The sequence below is a fragment of the Mytilus trossulus genome, chromosome 13 (genome assembly GCF_036588685.1).
Source record: "Mytilus trossulus isolate FHL-02 chromosome 13, PNRI_Mtr1.1.1.hap1, whole genome shotgun sequence".
NCBI classification, from domain to species: domain Eukaryota; kingdom Metazoa; phylum Mollusca; class Bivalvia; order Mytilida; family Mytilidae; genus Mytilus; species Mytilus trossulus.
In genome coordinates, this window is record NC_086385.1 from 43,446,914 (window position 1) to 43,465,604 (window position 18,691).

The 18,691-nt window shown below is 29.7% G+C and overlaps 1 protein-coding gene across 1 annotated transcript; it reads right to left on the reverse strand.

The window, feature by feature from the left end:
* Window positions 1-12,756: 12,756 nt before the first annotated feature.
* LOC134694394 (vasopressin V1b receptor-like) lies at window positions 12,757-16,147 on the reverse strand. The gene is made up of 4 exons (XM_063555402.1): window positions 15,989-16,147; window positions 15,236-15,380; window positions 14,163-14,249; window positions 12,757-13,044 (listed from the first exon to the last, which is right to left on the reverse strand). Exons 1-4 carry the CDS (start codon window positions 16,145-16,147, stop codon window positions 12,758-12,760), a joined length of 678 nt encoding a protein of 225 aa, XP_063411472.1. The 3' UTR covers window position 12,757.
* Between the last annotated feature and the right edge of the window lie 2,544 nt (window positions 16,148-18,691).

Genomic DNA, 18,691 nt, shown 5'->3' on the forward strand with positions numbered 1-18,691 from the left:
ATAATTAATCCAATATGCATGTTATATGTGTTAGACACATCTCTTTTCTGAATGGAAATAACGTTTCCACTGTCGCCAGGTTGAAAGAATGGACAGTTTGTCACTGGTTTCACTAGAAAATGAACTTTTGTATTTATATCGTTTTCTGTATGCTCTTGTCTCGTGGCAACTTGTGCAATTGCAAAATGAACTATTCCCATCTCATTCAAACCTTTTGTTCTGACAAATGAGCCAAAACATTTTTCTGAATTAGACATCAGTAGTTGACTTTTTAAGTTCCATTTCTCATTGACATTGGTTGAGGATAAATTATGGAAAATGTCAACGTTTATTTTAAAAATGCTTACATCGTGGTATATATTCATTGAACCAATTTCTTCAACTTTTCCAAATTTTACCATGTCACCATTTCCTTTTCTCAAATAAACTAACATATCACTTGATTGTGATGTGACATGTTTGCTTGTGACACCATATAAACTATTGGTTTCTGCAGCCAGAAATATGCCAACTCTGCCATAACTCGTCATTCTTGACTATAGGTTTATCTAAAAGTGATACAAATGTGTATACCAATATATTGATTCTCTCTATATACTTTTTCTTTTGTCCGTGACATTTTTATTAAAGTTTTGCTTTTACAAATTTGATAACTCTACAGAGTAAGAGGTTTGAAGCATAACTTCAAGTTACAGATTGTTAGTTTTGTTGGCTTTGCACAAATCTATTAAATAACATCTAAAATTGTATTTTTACTGGTCTCATGATTTTCTGTAATTTGAATTATATGGTTAAGTTTTGACATTTAGATTTAAAGCAGGATATATTTGCAGGACTCAGAGGTGTGATGGGAACGACGAGGTGCGATTGTCACTCTTAAGTGTGAAAGGCAGCCATTTGTCCTATAATATGGATATATGACGTAGTGGTGATCCGAGTTGGTCCTATGGAAAAGCGATTAATAAAGGATAGATCTCGTGTCCCGACAAAGAATTTTAAATTTAAATCTGCTTACATTTACTAACGATATTTCTTCTTCATTGAGCTCATGCATAGAAGTCCAAAATATTTGTTGCTGTGTCGTGTCGTGCCAAAGCAATAGGTACTTGATTTTTAATAGCTTCCTCGTTTTCAAGTTTTCAATAATTTGAACCGGTTTTTAAGGGACAATTCGATATAACCTGCATATAGCGTCTATAGCGGTTAATTTCTAAACGCATACTTTTTAATAATTAAGAATATGATTTTATTTTTATGAAAGTAATGTTCGTAATCTAAATCAGCTTATTCAGTCATGTGGAAATACCATGTCTTTTCCCTTTTAGTTGCAGCGGTTAATTATACACTCATTATTAAAAGGTTTTTGTTATACATTATATAACGTAGTGTATCACTATTATATCATTTGAATCCATTTCTATATTTAAATGTATTTTGTGGTTAAAATATATATTCCTTTTGTGTTAAATGTTGTTTGTATATTCGTATTTTTAGATAATGTGCAATACGTCCCACACTACCATGAAAAGACATGTTTGTGATATATAACAAATGACTTACTAATTATTTTTTCGTAACACATAAACATGTTTGCAAATCAACAATAGACAATATAAAGTCAAATCGAAACTTATCTTAGTTAACATCGTATTGTTATGTAATAGTATACTGTATCAATTTATTTTGATAAATTATAATTATATTAATTATAATAAAAAGTATAAAAACTTACTGATATTTATGTAACTAAGTGTCGTTCCTTTTATACTGTATACGGAAGCATATTGATTGCTTGTGAAATTACATGGTTATATTTTTAGATATTAAAAGTTATTGTTCTGTTCAGTTACATAGTTTCATAATACAGATCTAGTTGCAATGACTCAAAACTAGAATAGTAAACATATGGATTTTTGTGGTTTTGTTTTATGAAACAGGGAAATTATCAATAGTATAAAGACTGCAGTTAAAAACCCATCGAACGATAAGTTGTCACTCAGATTAAAGTCTTATATTATCCACACTTATTGTTTTTAGTTTTACTGTATAAAATCATGATAATAGTGTAGTATTATTGAGTTTTATCTGTTTTGTGAAAAATATTTTTTAACCGCTGACAAAACGGTTGGCTCATTTTTTTTTAAATTTTTTTATACTTTTGTTAAAGAGTCAAAATAAAAATTTTATGAAAATTAAACGAGCCAAATTAATTTTAGTGAAAGTGTTGGGTACCACCTTAAATAAGGTTCGAGTCATCACAGAAATGAAAGTACTTCAGAGAGATACACGAAGGACACAGGGATGTATATATCAAGTATTCGAAGAAAGTAAAGTAATATGATTCACAAAACAAAGTACCAAACCGAGGTAGTTTGTATATCTTTTGACAAATGTTAGAAAACTATTTTTTGAATATATTCTCTGCTTTTTATCATTATTATTAAATTTGATGCGACTGTCATACAAGTGAAAGGTTTAGCGCTATAAAACCAGGTTCAGTTCACAATTTTCTGCATTTGAAAATGCCTGTACCAACTCAGGAGTATGACAGTTGTTGTCCATTTGTTTGATGTGTTTTGTCATTTGAGTTTACCATGTGATTAGGGGCTTTCTGATTGAATTGTCCTCGGAGTGCAGTATAATTTGTGATTTTACTTTTTAATCGTTCCAAAGAAGATGCCAAATGATAATATTTTGACAAAAGAGGGACGAAAGATACCAGAGGGACAGTCAAACTCATACATCGAAAATAACCTGACAACGCCATGACTAAAAATAAAAAGGACAAACAGACAAACAATAGTACACATGACACAATATAGAAAACTGAAGAAAAAACAACAACAGTATGGCAAGAGGAAGAGAAGTACTAAACACTAGATTGAAATCTAATGGTGTACGAACATAATATAAAAATATCAATGATCACATAGGTTATGCAGGTGTTTTGGAATTGGAATGACAAGTAGTTGCTATTTCATTTTTAAATCATGGTTTCATGTTGCCTATGACAGCAAAAGCCGTATTTAGTGAAAGTAGGAATTACTAAGGACAAACTATTTTAAAGTTTTGACACATATATGCCATAAAAAGCAGTCTCGTCACGATGGCACCAATCTACATTTCCCTGTAAAGTAATGTGTTATTCCTTTTTCAATGAAAAAGGAAAAAATGTCATCATACTGTTGTTTATGTAGTTAAAATTACTTATATTATACAATGATATTTACCATGCAACCATATCATCCTTACTGCATTGCCCCTATTTGAAATGGAGTATTGTGATTCAATTGAACCAATCAGTATATTATATTTTCGAGAAAAAATATAAGTCGATGGAAAACAGAAATTTAAAACTATGAATCATTTTTATATTCATTTCCTGCTTTTTATGATAAAAATTAAATCAAAGTATGGAACAGGGATCCTACTTGAAATACATCTATACAAGTCATGTATATCTTGATGGTCCGGTCTCAGATTTCTTAAAAAGAATACAACAGCTCATAACAAAACAAAACAAATAAATATAATAATCTTTGAAACATCATATTTGATTGAAACAGCAGACAAGTGTTTCTATTAGGTTAATAATAAGTCAAAATATTTGCTATACAAAAGACGCAATGTCGTGTAATTGTGGATAGTGTTCATTTATTATGCATTGTTTTCAAATATGGTCATATTACATGCAGTATTTATTATTGCAATCTATCATGTACATTAACAATAATGCCACTGTTTAAAACAAATATATCCTTAACGAATGCCGTTCTGCGAAATACATATATCGTTTTATTTATAAATTAGACCGTTGGTTTTCCAGTTTTAATGGTTTCTAACTAGTCACTTTTGTGGCCTTTATATCTTGTTGTTCGGTGTGAGACAAAAATCCTTGTTGAAGTCCGTATTTTAACCTACATTGTAATATGATTTACTTTTACACATTTTGACTTTGCTGGGAAGTTGTCTCATTGGCACACATCTTCTTATTTCTGTATACATAAAGTTTATACAGTATGTAGCCGATATGCAGATAGATTGACAATCATCGTAAATAAAAACAAAAGATGACAAACATTTGTCCGTTTGATTTTTATTTCAGAAATTTTTTATTAAAAAAAGGAATTATGCAACCTGAAATTTGAAATTTGCGAAATATGTGAGGCTTCAAATGTTGAATCACGTTTCTTTAACATCTGAAAATTTTGATCCAACCCAGAATGAGTTAGAGAATCTTGTTCAACGTGTTACATTTATCTTGTCACTCTTATTTACTGTATTATTTGTTAAATTAAATTGTTATCTGGTATCGCACTTGGGCGGATTCACAATTTTGCTGTGCCAAATAGGCACACACTAAAACAACAAATCTGGATTAATGAGTGACATAAAAGCGTCAACATTTGGGACAATGAAATTTAAAAAAAACCGTGGAAACGTGTCATGTTTGTGAATCTGCTTTATCTCATTAAAATAAATGCCAACCGTTAGAACATATCTTTACTAATCACAATAGGAAGTTACTATATATTCCACCGTACCCCCCGCAGCTCTCGAGGGGTTCTTCGAATAACTGAGGAACTCACCGGTTCAAGCATACATACATTCATGGATTGTGTATTTGTTGGTAGAATAAATAATTTCTGTTTTTTTTTTAAAACTGACTATGCAGTATGGGATTCGCTCATTGTTGAAGCCATACGGTGACCTGTAGTTGTTTATTTCTGTGTCATTTTGGTCTCTCGTGGAGAGTTGTCTCATTTCGAGTTATACCACATATTCTTTTTTTATAAGTTTATCACAAAGTCATATTGTCTTAACATAAAAGTATGAAAATAATTACAAACGTGAAAATGAAGAGAAGATGGTTAGGACTTTTGAACACCGGTACTTCTGTTGCCTTTATTTGAGTACAGCTTCATTAAAATTTACAAATCTACATTTGATAGTTTTCACACGTTGAATATACATAGCCATAACTTAAAGTCCACCGTTTACTGTTAAAAGAATTGTAGGAGGACATTTCGAAAGTTATTTAAACGAATAATTTAGATCCAGCTATTTATTAGTTACCGGAAAATATAAGCAAACTTAAGAGGTAGCTAAATTTTGGGCGTTATTTCTTATAAACACGTCTTGTATTCGCTGCTGCATGTAGTGATTCCGTAATGTAATCAAATTGAATCGACTTCATAAATACTGACTCAATGGTAAAAAATGAAGGTTGTTTTATTTGTCTTAATACTATTTTTGTGTATAGATAGTACCAGGATTGTAATTTAGTACGCCATACTCGCGTTTCGTCTACATAAGACTCATCAGTGACGCTTATATCAAAATATCTATAAAGTAAAACAAGTACAAAGTTGAAGAGCATTGAGAATTCAAAATTCCAAATAGAAATATTGAACCATTACGCATAATGTTCAAAGCAGTAATGCAGATTTCAGTGTTTAGCAAACCACAAGCTAGAACTGCACTGTAATATGATTTTATCTCTATTTGTGAACAATGAAAAGTGAACTTTAGTGATCACTATCACCGTCAGGAGAATATTTCAAATTTAAAAAATTTTAATCAATAAAATTTAAATCACCAACTGTATAAACCTTAACAATTGCGACATGACATATAAACCAAAAATAGATACTGTAATAACATATTTTTTGATAAAGGGAATTATCGCTCTTTTACGAATTTTTCCTTTGATCCTTCCTTTCTCAGCGGAGTTGAGTAATATGAAAAATTATCGCTAGAAACTGAGGGCGCAAATGCACGTTGTCAGTGAAATTAGAAACGTCGTCATGGGTAAAATAGCGATAAACAGAAAATCATTGGTCATCTCAAACCGATTGCTTTCCCCATCTTCGCCGTTCCGGCTCAGGCGAGAAAATCAATTTCGTTAAGATGATCAATGATAAATTATAATTACATATTGATTGTAATCTGCGTTTGATAATATTTTAATTGAAAGTAGAATGTTAATTACAATGATGCGGCGTTATATCTTTAATAATATACGATAAAACATGAGAATCTTTGTAATTGCATTTGGTCGCAGTGTTATTGAGGTCGACATTTCATATTTCGATGAATAAAGTACATATCAAACTTTTTTTTACAAAATGTACCAAAATTTAAAGTTATTTGATTTGAAAATAAAAATGATGGATTGTATTTTATAAACACGACATAAAATCATGATCATGTATATTTAAAGTAGAAACTCTAGTAACAATAGGAAATATTGATCTCCTGTTGTTAAGAACTTGTTCAAACTTCTTTCAAATTGTCTTTTGTGAAAAAAAACCCCGTCATTTCTAATAAACAATCATGTTTCTATGCTGTGATTCTTTTAGAATGACTTCCTATATTGGACGGTACGCCTCTTTTAATTTTTTTTTATAATGATCTATATTTGTCAAAAGCGATTATACGTGAGAATATTTTTATAATTAAAAATCTTATATCTAATAAAACTTTAATCACCAATTGTATCAACCTATAACAATTGTAACAGCGACATGCCGTTTAAACTAGAAATAAATGAAATAAATACATTATGATAAATGAAAACAAAAGAAATCAATGATTTTAAATTTGAAAAATAAATCTTCTTGGAAAATTATTTATTATAAGAAAGCGCAACTCGACAGGAGACCAGAATGACACAGAAATCAGCAACTATAGGTCAATGATATAATGGATATATAAAAAATGTAGTTACAATAAAAAAACATAGGTATTCTGTTGTGAAAAAATGTCTCTTTCTTCTTTTAAATTTCTTGTAAATAAATCAATCAAAGTTGGTTTTAATGTTTACTACGTAAATTCAAGATGTTTTTTTAAGACAAAATTACACGTCATGATATTCAACAATAAATTACAAATGCAGATAAAAACGAAATTATGCAATCGTTATGTGAAAATGATAGCCTGGAGATCAATATGATATATAGAAACTCTTTATTACAATAGGAAACAATGCTATCATATTGTATACAAATTGTTTCTTTCGTCTATAAAATTTCCGTACTGTGAATAAATATTCACAAGTTATTTTAATATTTACTTAGTAAACTTCCGGTTGTTGCTGATGTTCTGAATGGTCTATATATTTTTGTCAATATTAAGACTTTACATCATACTGTTTAAAGAAGTTTATGTATCCGGTCCAAAGACGGAATAAGTGTCAGAAAATGTTTGCAAACTTTAGAAATTGTAAAGTTTCGTACATCATTTAATTTACCATAAACACGTATTGCACACTCTATTGCATATAACTCTGGGATGATTTGATTAAAAAGATCAACTTCATAAATACCGATGAAATGATCGAAAAGGAAGAATTGTTTTATTATTCTATTTATCTTATTCTTTTAAAAAGATATAGAACTGTTATGCATAGTTTCAAAACTATTAATATACCCTTTTCATTGCAAAATAATATACTTATTTTTTACTTGTAAATTGTAAAGGTTATTTAATCACAAGATAGTCCTGCACATTGATATACTATTGATTCTGCTTGCGAACAATTAAAAAAGTGACTTTGATGTTTATTATCATCCTTATGAGATTATTCTTTAATTAAAAATCTTTTATTCAATAAAACTTAAATCACCAACTGTTCAAAAACTTATCAATTTCAACATTTCATTTAAACCAAAAATAAATGTAGTAATTATAGATTTTGATAAATGTAGTTATACGAATGATTGTAAACTGCGTTTAAAAATATGTTTGTAAAGACTTATTTGGTTAACAAATAAGTACGTTGTATTTTTCGCTACCATAGATATAGGAAGATGTGGTGTGAGTGCCAATAAGACAACTCTCCATCCAAGTAACAATTTAAAAAAATAAACCATTATAGGTTAAAGTACGGCCTTCAACACGGAGCCTTGGCTCACACCGAACAACAAGCCATAAAGGGCCCCAAAATTACTAGTGTAAAACCATTCAAATGTACATGTACATTTTAGATGATATAACTTCTTTGTAATTTTAAATGGTCGATATACGTGTTATGTAGGTTAATAAAACATGTCCAGATAAAAATTACCTATTTAAACTTTTTTTTCAAAGTGCATGAATATTAAAAGTTAATTTATCTGAAAATTAAATCTGACAGTTGTTATTCATTCGTTTAATGTGTTTGAGCTTTTGATTTTGCCATTTGATTATGGAAAATACTTCATTTCCAATTATCAAGTAGTCTGTTGCACGTTTTTACGCCGTAATTCTTTTAGATTGTACGACTTCCTTATTACTAGCTTGTCAAATCAAAATGAACGAAATGTTTGCTTACTTCAAAATTACAATGAGCTAGTCTACATATTGTTATTAGCAATATTCATTTGTAGATGTTTATTTAGGCAGTTACAAATACCATTGTCAAGCATAAAAATCATATGAACTTCCATCTGCTTTTTGACATTTAAAAATAGCTTTTATAATAACTACCATACAAGTGGTATTTTTTTAAATTTTTTTTATTCTGAATCAGTAAAATGCAAATAACTAACTATTTCAAACTTCTCAATTGTCACATGCCTTTTAAACTTCAAATAAATGTAATAAGATATATCTTAATAAATGTAATTTTATATTAAGTGATTGTAAACTGTGTTTAAAAATATCAAATTGAAAAGAAATTATTGATTACTTATAAATATTGTACTTTTAGCTACCATCTTCATGTTAGATAAAATAAAAGCAACTTAATAAATGTGATTTGTTGATTAAAAGTACGATACGTGTTATTTGGGACAAATATAATATGTCTCAATATATATATATAAGATCATTTTACAAATTGATAACAAAATTATAAAAAGGAGAAAGTTAGCAATCTTATTTTGAAAATGAAAGCCGCCAGATCAATATGATACCATCAATGGTATTTTATTATCAAAACATATTTCATGTCAATGTAAAGTAGAAAATCTAGTATCAATATGAAACAATGGTATTCTGTTGAATAAAAATCGTCTCTTTTTTTTTTATAATTTCCATACTGTAAATAAATCAACAAAAGTTGATTTTAATATTTACTTAGTGCTCTTCCGGATCTTATTTGGGACCACATTACATGTGTCAGTGTTTAACAATAAATTACAAATGCAGAAAAAAACAAAATTATGTAATCTTAATGTAAAAATGATAACCTGGAGATCAATATGCTATATAAAAACAATAGTCCCCTGTTGTCTAAAGATTGTCTCTTTTTCTTTTGAATTTCCATACTACTCACTGTAAAGACATCAATGACAATATTTTCCACCATGTGTCTATGTGATATTCAACATAAATAGCATAATAGTTGCCTTCAAAAACTTGAGTGTAGCCTATAAGCTTAACTACCCTCAGCATTAATATTTACTTGCTTACCTCTAATATACAACACATATATAATAGTTATCAAAAGTACCAGGATTATAATTTTATACGCCAGACGCGCGTTTCGTCTACATAAGACTCATCAGTGACGCTCAGATCAAAATAGTTAAAAGCCAAATAAATACAAAGATGAAGAGCATTGAGGATCCAAAATTCCAAAAAGTTGTGCCAAATACGGCTAAGGTAATCTACTCATGGGGTAAGAACATCCTTAGTTTTTCGAAAAAATCAAAGTTTTGTAAACAGAAAATTTATAAAAATGACCATATAATTGATATTCATGTCAACACCATAAGCCTGAATGTGTGTATAGCTAGACTTTTAAATCTGATACAATGTAGAACTAACTTGTATAACGCAAAAATATATCATTGCTTAATAAGGAGGCTCGCGGGTCTAAATAACAAATTAAATTTTATATAGGATTTCGCTATATTTTTCTACAAATGAACTTTATCTTATCCTTAATAGAAAAATGAAATTACAAAATGGGGTCACCGTTTATTTACGCTCACAATCTGCATTCGAAAGAAACATACCTTTTCGTTTATGTCCTTTTTTCCTGTTGAAGTAATAGGAGAAATAGCGGTAATATTGAAATAAAAAAATAACTAAATTACAGAAATCGCTTGAATTTTACAATTATTTAGTTTATCTACAGCTTATTAGAAAACAACAATAAAAAATATGGTTCACCAATGAGTTAAAGAAGATATCTCAATTGTATTGCCAAAAAAAATATCGATCCGTAACATCTTCGGAATGCACAGTTTTTTAGGCTTGCTCTACTATGCTCTCATATGAACGACGACTTTTAAGACATAAACTCTATCAAGGAAATTCAACAGCCAAAATAAAGCCAGGATTTTATCAAGCTAGACGTTGCTTTTTTCATCGAATCTGCATCCTGGACAACGTATGAGTTATTCATGTATATAATATGTACTTTTCTGTTAATAAATTATGTGCATGTGCAACGTTCAGGTGGCGAATTTCATTACCACATTTTAAATTTGGAATAATTTGTGAATATGTTAACATTTAAAAACTATTTCGTTAAGGGAACACAGCTAGGTGTGTGCTCCAACGCTTGAGGGATCTACATAAAGAAGAAGAAAAAATAAATCAACCAAAATTTGTTTTAATATTTACTTAGTGAACGTGCGGATGTTCCGTATGTTCTGAATGGTCTGATTGTGAGTATTGGTATTCAGTCATTCCTGAACTATCATATCTCCATTTTTCTGTTTCATTTTATTTGGGTGAAACATAATTTGGTTTACCAATCTATTAATTTGTGTATTGCAGTCTAGTGGGTAGAAAATCAAAACTTTTGTTTTACTGCAAAAAACTATTTGCGAACTCGTTATATTTTGGGCATAATTTGTCTGTAACGAGTATTGTACTCCATATTGTACATAACTATGGTATCCTTTGCTAAAAAAGAATCGACTTTATACATACTAACGCAAAGATGAAAAATTGAAAGTAGAATTGTTTTATTATTTTATTTATATGATTCTTTTACAAAGATATTGAACAATTATTTATAATTTTAAAAGTTTTAATATACCTTTTTTCATAAAAAAATGATAATTTCATTCTATACTTGTAAATTTTAAGGTTATTTAACCACAAGGTAGTACTGTACAATAGTGTTAAATTGATTATGCGTGTGACCAATAAAAAAGGAGCTTTGATGTTTATTATCATCCTTATGAGATTTTTCTTTAATTAAAAATCTATTATTCAATAAAACTGAATTCACCAACTGTATACAACTTATCAATTGCAACATTTGATTTAAACCAAAAATAAATGTAGTAATTATAGGTTTTGATAAATGTAGTTATACGAATGATTGTAAACTGCGTTTAAAAATATGTTTGTGAAGACTTATCTGGTTAAAAAAAATGTGTACGTTGTATTTTTCGCTATAATCTGCATGTTAGATAAAATAAATTCTTTGTAATTTTGAATGATCGATATATGTGTTATGTAAGTTTACATAACATGTCCAGATGAAAAGTACGTATTAAACATTTGTTTTCACAAAGTGCATGAACATTAAAAGTTATTTTATCTGAAAATTAAATCTGACAATTGTTATTCATTCGTTAAATGTGGTTGAGCTTTTGATTTTGCCATTTGATTAGGGAATTTCCGTTTTGAATTTCAGTATTTTTGTGATTTTACTGTTTTAAACGATGGATGGTATTTTATAAACACGACATAAAGTCATAATCATGCATATGTAAAGTAGAAACTCTAGTTACAATAGGAAATATTGATAACCTGTGGTATAAACTGTTGAAACTTCTTTTGAATTGTCTTATGTAGAAAACAAACCGCGATTTTCAATAAACAAGTACTCTGTTGCATGTTTGTATGAAACGACTTCCTTATTACTAAATAATCAAATCATATTGGACGATATGTTTTTTCCTTCTAAACTTATATTAATCCATACTTTGTCAAAAGCAATGTACAGTTGCAGATTTCTGGTCCATGTCAAAGATATTTACTTACTTCTGCTTTTGAACAATGAAAAAGGAGCTTTAAGTATAACTATTATCTAAATGAGACGTGTTTTTAATTACAAAAATAATTTTATTCACCAACTGTATCAAACTTACCAATTGGCACATGCCATTTAAACACTAAATAAATTAAAATGTAATAAGATATATTCTAATAAATGTAGTTATATGATGTATTTTTAACTGTGTTTAAATTAAATTAGAATATCAAAATTGAAAAGAAATAATGGATTGAAAATAAGCATTGTACTTTATGCACCATCTTGATATTAGATAATATAATAGTTATCAAAGGTACCAGGATCGTAATTTAGTACGCCAGACGCGCGTTTTGTCTACATAAGACTCACTAGTGACGCTCAAATCAAAATATTTATAAAATCAAACAAACAAGTACAAAGTTGAAGAGCATTGAGGATCCAAAATTCCAAAAAGTTGTGCCAAAATATAAAAGCGACTTCGTAAATGTGATTCGTTGATTATAAATATGATAAGTGTTATGTGGAAGAAAATTACATGTGTCGATATATATAGAATCTTTTCAATAATAAAAAGATTTTCAAAAGAAAGTAATTCGATCTCTATATGAAAACGATGGCTTCTAGATCAATATGATCCATCAATGGTATTTTAAAAACACAAAATATTAAATGTAAATGCAGTCTAGCAATTCTGTTAACAATAAGAAAAACTATGGTACCCTGTTGTTTAAATATTTTTCTTCCTTCTTTTAAAACTCCGGAAAGTAAATAGACCAACCAGAAATGGGTTTTATATTTATAAAGTCGAGCCTGGAATGTAAATAAATCTACTCAATAATTGGTTTTAATATTATAAAGTGATGTCCGAGATGCTCCTAGTGAGATCATTGGTATGGAAGTCCTTCTGGAACTGTAATCATACAATACTTTTCTTTTCCTAACAAACATCTTCCTATTAAAAAGGAGAAAAATCATTGGGTTTACCAAACTGTTCAGTGGTGCAAACAAATACAGCAGCTGAAATACGACCTTTTCGGTAGCATTGTCTGACACAGATATAACGTCATAGTGGTTTAAAAAAGCTGCCACAGTAATTGGTGCCCAACACAAAATATACGCTGAAAAATATAAAAGACTTTTAGGAATTTATCTATTTTAATCTTTTTATAACAATTTCTGAAACAATAAACGTTTTAGTATTGTACAATAAGATGCATGCTCGCCGTGTACTTTTGTGATTACATATACTTTTGGATCGATTCTACATCGCATTGCACACGAAGTAACAGCTGTACAGCAGTTTAAACTAGTCTACATGATTCATCACGCGTACACTATGAAATGACATACTTATGTGTCATAATTTGTACTAGCCAAACTTGTACTTATCACGACACACTGAATAAAATTTTAATTTGCTAGCTTGGAAGGAATAATAGGAAACGTCAGATGATGTGAAACTGTTAAGACAAATCATTCTGACATTTAAGTTGACCATTGCTTTTAGTTTCCAACGTTTGAAAGAAACTTCAATGTTAAAAGTATGTTCTGATCTTCCTTTCTTCTATATTATGTGAAGTCTTTAATGTTTGAATAAGCTGTCGCTTGACAGAAGGCATTTCAAGTTTTGCCTTTATACTGTCACATAGTCAAGGTAAGAACAGTACAAGGGTCATATTGCACATACATATTGTGAAAGTTTTAATATTTTGTGCCTCTACCAAGCAAAACTATCTTGACTTGTATGTTGTCCATTGTTGTTTGTCTTTAATTTTACGTCAATATTTAGTTTTGGTTTGATGGTCTTTGTGGTCTGTTGTACTATAATACAAATTTTGTTTTCAGTAATCCTTACATTAATTAACCGTGTTAGTAATCATTATCATGATCAAAACAAAGAATACAACATGTGGAGCAGGATCTGCTAACACTTCTTGAGCACATAATATTACCCCCAGTTTTTGATTGGGTTCATGTTACTATCTTTAGTTTTCCATATTGCGTCTTGTGTACTATTATTTTTCTGTCTGGTTTTTTTTTTGCTATGGCGGACTCAGTTTGTTTTCGATCAACGAGTTTGGTCTATCTGGTATATTTTGCCCCTCTTTAATCTTTTATCATCTATTACTTTGTTCTGTTACTAATATAATCATGATAATAGCGAGATGTGGCATGATTTTAATTAGAGATTGAATTTAGAAGATTTAAGTAGCTTTAGTATTTATGGTACACTTACCTATAACGACAACAAAAAGTAATTTTATAGTTTTGATTTTTGCTGTGGTTATTATTTTGTCTTTCCCTTGGATTTCACCCTCCGACTCTGAAATAGAAAGGAAGTTTGTGAAAGAACATTTTCGAAATAAGAAGAATGATATGTTAACATTTTCCAACGGTGACCTACACATATATCTATTGTCTACAAGGCCTCGATGACTTTGAATATCATTTTTACGAAGTAACTTCTGAAACTACTTAATATCAGTCATAACGTAATTGAAGGGGTCATTTGTTGTTGTTGTTGTTGATTCTAATATGACGTCCTTATTACGCTTTGTAAACACATCTGTGTTCTAATTCAAATAGAACATGGGCTGCACGTGATTGACGTCACAATTGAAATTGCAACGTCAGATGAATTTTGAACAACGCCAGAAATCATAAATGGACATTTTTGTTGGTGTTGCTAGCTAGAAAATTAAATAAAAACATTCTAAAAGTAAGTTTAAATGCTTCTGTTCTTTTTTTATTGATGAACTGCTGATTTCCTATAACGTTTTTGGCTCATGAAATCAAAATGGTGACATTCCGAGCGTCTTCTATAGGTCCGCTTCGAAGTGAAAGAGTTCAAATATTCCTATTAGAATCGAAATAATTCTATCCTGCCATGCTCTATGCTCATTTTAACATGGGTAGGCATTATATTTGTAAACCTTTTAATACCGAGCGTTGATATTAACAAATATAATGCCTACCCATGTTAAAATGAGCATAGAGCATGGCAGGATAGAATTATTTCTTAATTTACATTTATATACACCATGTTATAATCAATAAATACATGTTTTACAACTGATTGATTTAAGTTTATTAGTCATATATCTTGGTCAAATAGTGAACATCTTAACTTACTATTAAAGTCTACATCTTTTACTTTTTACCTAGAAATAAAATGTAATTGATTCAACTTGATAAATTCAACATATTTGTCAGACACCTGTGTACTCACTAACATAAAATTCCGTAATAGTGTTATAGTCGCCTGACAACGACACTGACTTTCCAGGGTTTGCATTAAGCCTAACTTACCATTCGTCGAGCTATGCTTCCGTTTTGAGACAACAAATCCATTTTGATGCCGACGACTGATAGTGACAAAAATCAAGATATAACAAATTGTTATGGTAAATATTGGTAATACCAACATAACCACTACGTCAACATACAAAATTACCTGCAAAATAAAAAGGCTACCAAATTATACTTTGATAGACTTTTAAATTAATGATTAAAATTTGGATACAATGTTCCAATGTTATAATTATCTGTAATAGTAACATAACAATTTTGACAAAGTTTTCGTTCGACGTTTAGTGTTAATCGACAGCATGTTTGACATTTCAATTATTTAACTTTTGGTCATGTCATTGCGTTTATATATTACGGTATAGAGTTTTGTTCATTAATTGTTGATACACTTTAATCATCTTTGAGCTACCTTAATTCTTGACTATGTCTGGAAAAACATAATTCATTTTATTTTAAGTTTCATATGTACTAGAAAATGATACTGTGGATTCGTTTATTTTTTGGGGTATCAGTTTTCATGGATTACTGAAAACTTTTCCAGATTTTGTCAATCTCTCTATACAGACTATCTAAATAGCTTTTTCGTTGAACATTTGAATTCATGGTTCACGTGTACCCACGGAACCCACGAAGATTGGTATCCAACGAATACAAAAAAAGAATCCACAGCATGTTACGTTTAACCAAATTGTTTATATAATGTTTTCTGTTGAATCTGTATTTCTTTCAGTAAGTTCAAGTTAAAGTATGTACCTTGGGATACTCAAATTCATGACCACAAGTACCATCGTCTTCGTAAAATTTAATATAGACAGCATAATGTATTCCCAGAATCAATGCCATGATCCATGCTGATAGCGCTAGTCCATATCTGTAGACTCTTCCGTTCGAAACAGTCGAGACTGGTCGCATTATTACATACAGACGATCTACTGACAGAACCACAATAGAAAAAGTGGACGCATAGTAAGCAACCATCGAGAAATATCCATAGTACATATAGCAAATATACTTTTTCCAATCATTCTCAAACCAGTTGAAAGCTGTTTCTGGTAATAAAAAGAAGAATCCTACTGCAAGATCTACAAAATATATATCCCTGATAAATTAAAGGAAGTGTGATATACTGCACTCGTTTTGTTTGAGCAGTCACAGTGGGTTGACAGTATATTTCTATGTCATAAACAGTCACTTACCTGATATCATCTAACCTCGTAAATATTTGAATAGTAGTAACCATATTTAATTATTCTTAATGGGTATTGTTGATATTTTAGTCCATACTCAAACGGACTTGTTCATTTTTGAATTGGTTTCGACATACATATTACATTTTATTGTGTTATAATATTACTTCGCCAGATATGACATGTATGAACCCCTTTGAAGAAGTTTTTCCCCAATATTTAGATCAAATCAAAAACATAATATACAACTACTGAAAATTTGTTTTTCTAAACTGCAGTATAAAGGCAATAATAAATTACGTATCAATAATATAAGGATTCGGTCCAACACGGGGGAAAAGCCCAGCAGAGCCTCACAGTCCCACCTTAATAACATAATCCTTATATTGTTGATATATCAAGCAAATACACTATTGTTTTATATGAACTATATTTTTTATTAAAGAGTATACAATGATTTAAGCCTAAAAAGTTTTTCATAATGAAAAATCACATGCTTATCTGTGATTAAAATGTTAGGTTTTTTAAAATAATAGTACAAATGACAACCCAATACTGATTAATCTATTTTCCTCATGAATGGGTAGCAAAGGCTTAATAAAGACAACTACACTACTGTTGTACGTTCAGGAATCAGAATAATATTGATTTGATAAAACCCATAACACAATACAAAAGGTAAACAGTATTTACAAAACATGAGGTAAATAATGTAAATAATACAACAATAACAGATAGTATGATAATAGCTGTAAAGGTAATAGAATGACAAGGAACATACAAACTACGTACGAGAGAGAGAGAGAGAGAGAGAGAGAGAGAGAGAGAGAGAGAGAGAGAGAGAGAGAGAAAAGGGATATTCTAAATCATAGATGGCAAAGAAACTGACAATGCCATGGCAATAATATTATCATCTACCCAATGTTTGAAATACATCAAAGTGATGACAGTATAAAATTCAATGATTACTTCTGATGTCCTTCGAACTGTGCAATAGTTTTATAAACCGGAAAAATAAAATAATTTTCTTATTCTACATTAAAAAGCCTAGTTAAATTTCCATAGGTAACAATTTTCAAACTGAACTGTAACCTATGACTTGTTTTTGAATTTAACAAAATGCATGAACATAAATCAGAAACATTACAATTTTTATCCATATGTTTAATGTGTTTGATCATTTGGTTTTCCAATTTGCATTGAGTTTTTTGGTTTAGAATTTTCCTCCTAGTTAGGTATTTTCGTTGTTTTACGTTTTACGATAAACATACATGAAGTAATAATTCTGCATCCATCGAAACAAAGCCGGTACAAGTATTGTGGACGTTATAAGTACACCAAATTAAAACAATATTTGTATTATTTGACAAATGAAGGTATAACACCGTTTCGAAAAAAGTAAGTAATAAAGAACATATTACCGTTGTAAATGAAAAGTAACATCACACCAATGCTGAATTCCGAGGAAACTCAATCGGAAAGTCCTTAATCACATGGAAAAATCAAATGACAAAACATATAAAAAACGAATGGACAACATCTGTCATCTTTCTGACTTAGTACAGGCATTTTCAAATGTAGAAAATGGTGGAATGAACCTGGTTTTTTAGCGCCATACCTGTCACTTGTACGACAGTCTCATAAAATTCCGATATATTTACAACGATATGTGAACCAAAAAGACAAAGTAAATAAAATAGTCAAAATATGGGTACAGCAGTCATACCCATAAGAACCAAATAAGGGGTATTGTCCGTGTACTGGTCATTGTATAACATTATCTGTATCATATTATTTCGAAGTAATGCAGATTATTCCTGAATATTTTTTTTCCAATTTATGACTGGTATATGTTGCGCAATCCTTTCTGCGTTGTGTTTCATTTGAATTTGTCCTGCCGTTTATTCTTGATTTTAATTTTATTCTGTATTTTTTTTTATTGAATTTATTGAAGTAAACCAATTGATGATGAGTTTCATAATTTTTATATTGTACAATTTTCTATATGCTTTCTGTTGACAAAAGTTCAAGTTATCATTTATATTTAGTAATTTCTATTCTGCATAGTTAAATTAATCGCATTTTAATTCGTTTTTGGTATCATCTTACTTGTTTAAACTGATATGACTATTTTTCATCGCAACATTGTTTTACACTATACCTTTGATAAACCGGATGAACGTCCTACCTGCATCAAAGACTTTCATTGATTATATGATAATTTTCATCACAAACTGTTGATCTAAAACAAAGATTAATATGTTTACCT

Excerpts from the sequence above, each read along its gene's own strand:
- LOC134694394 (XM_063555402.1), bottom strand. The coding sequence starts at position 16,147 with ATGCGACCAGTCTCGACTGTTTCGAACGGAAGAGTCTACAGATATGGA. Across the intron at positions 14,250-15,235 it reads GAAGCATAGCTCGACGAATG|AGTCGGAGGGTGAAATCCAA; the intron begins GTAAGTTAGGCT and ends TTTCTATTTCAG. Across the intron at positions 13,045-14,162 it reads ACTTTTTGTTGTCGTTATAG|CGTATATTTTGTGTTGGGCA; the intron begins GTAAGTGTACCA and ends TATATTTTTCAG.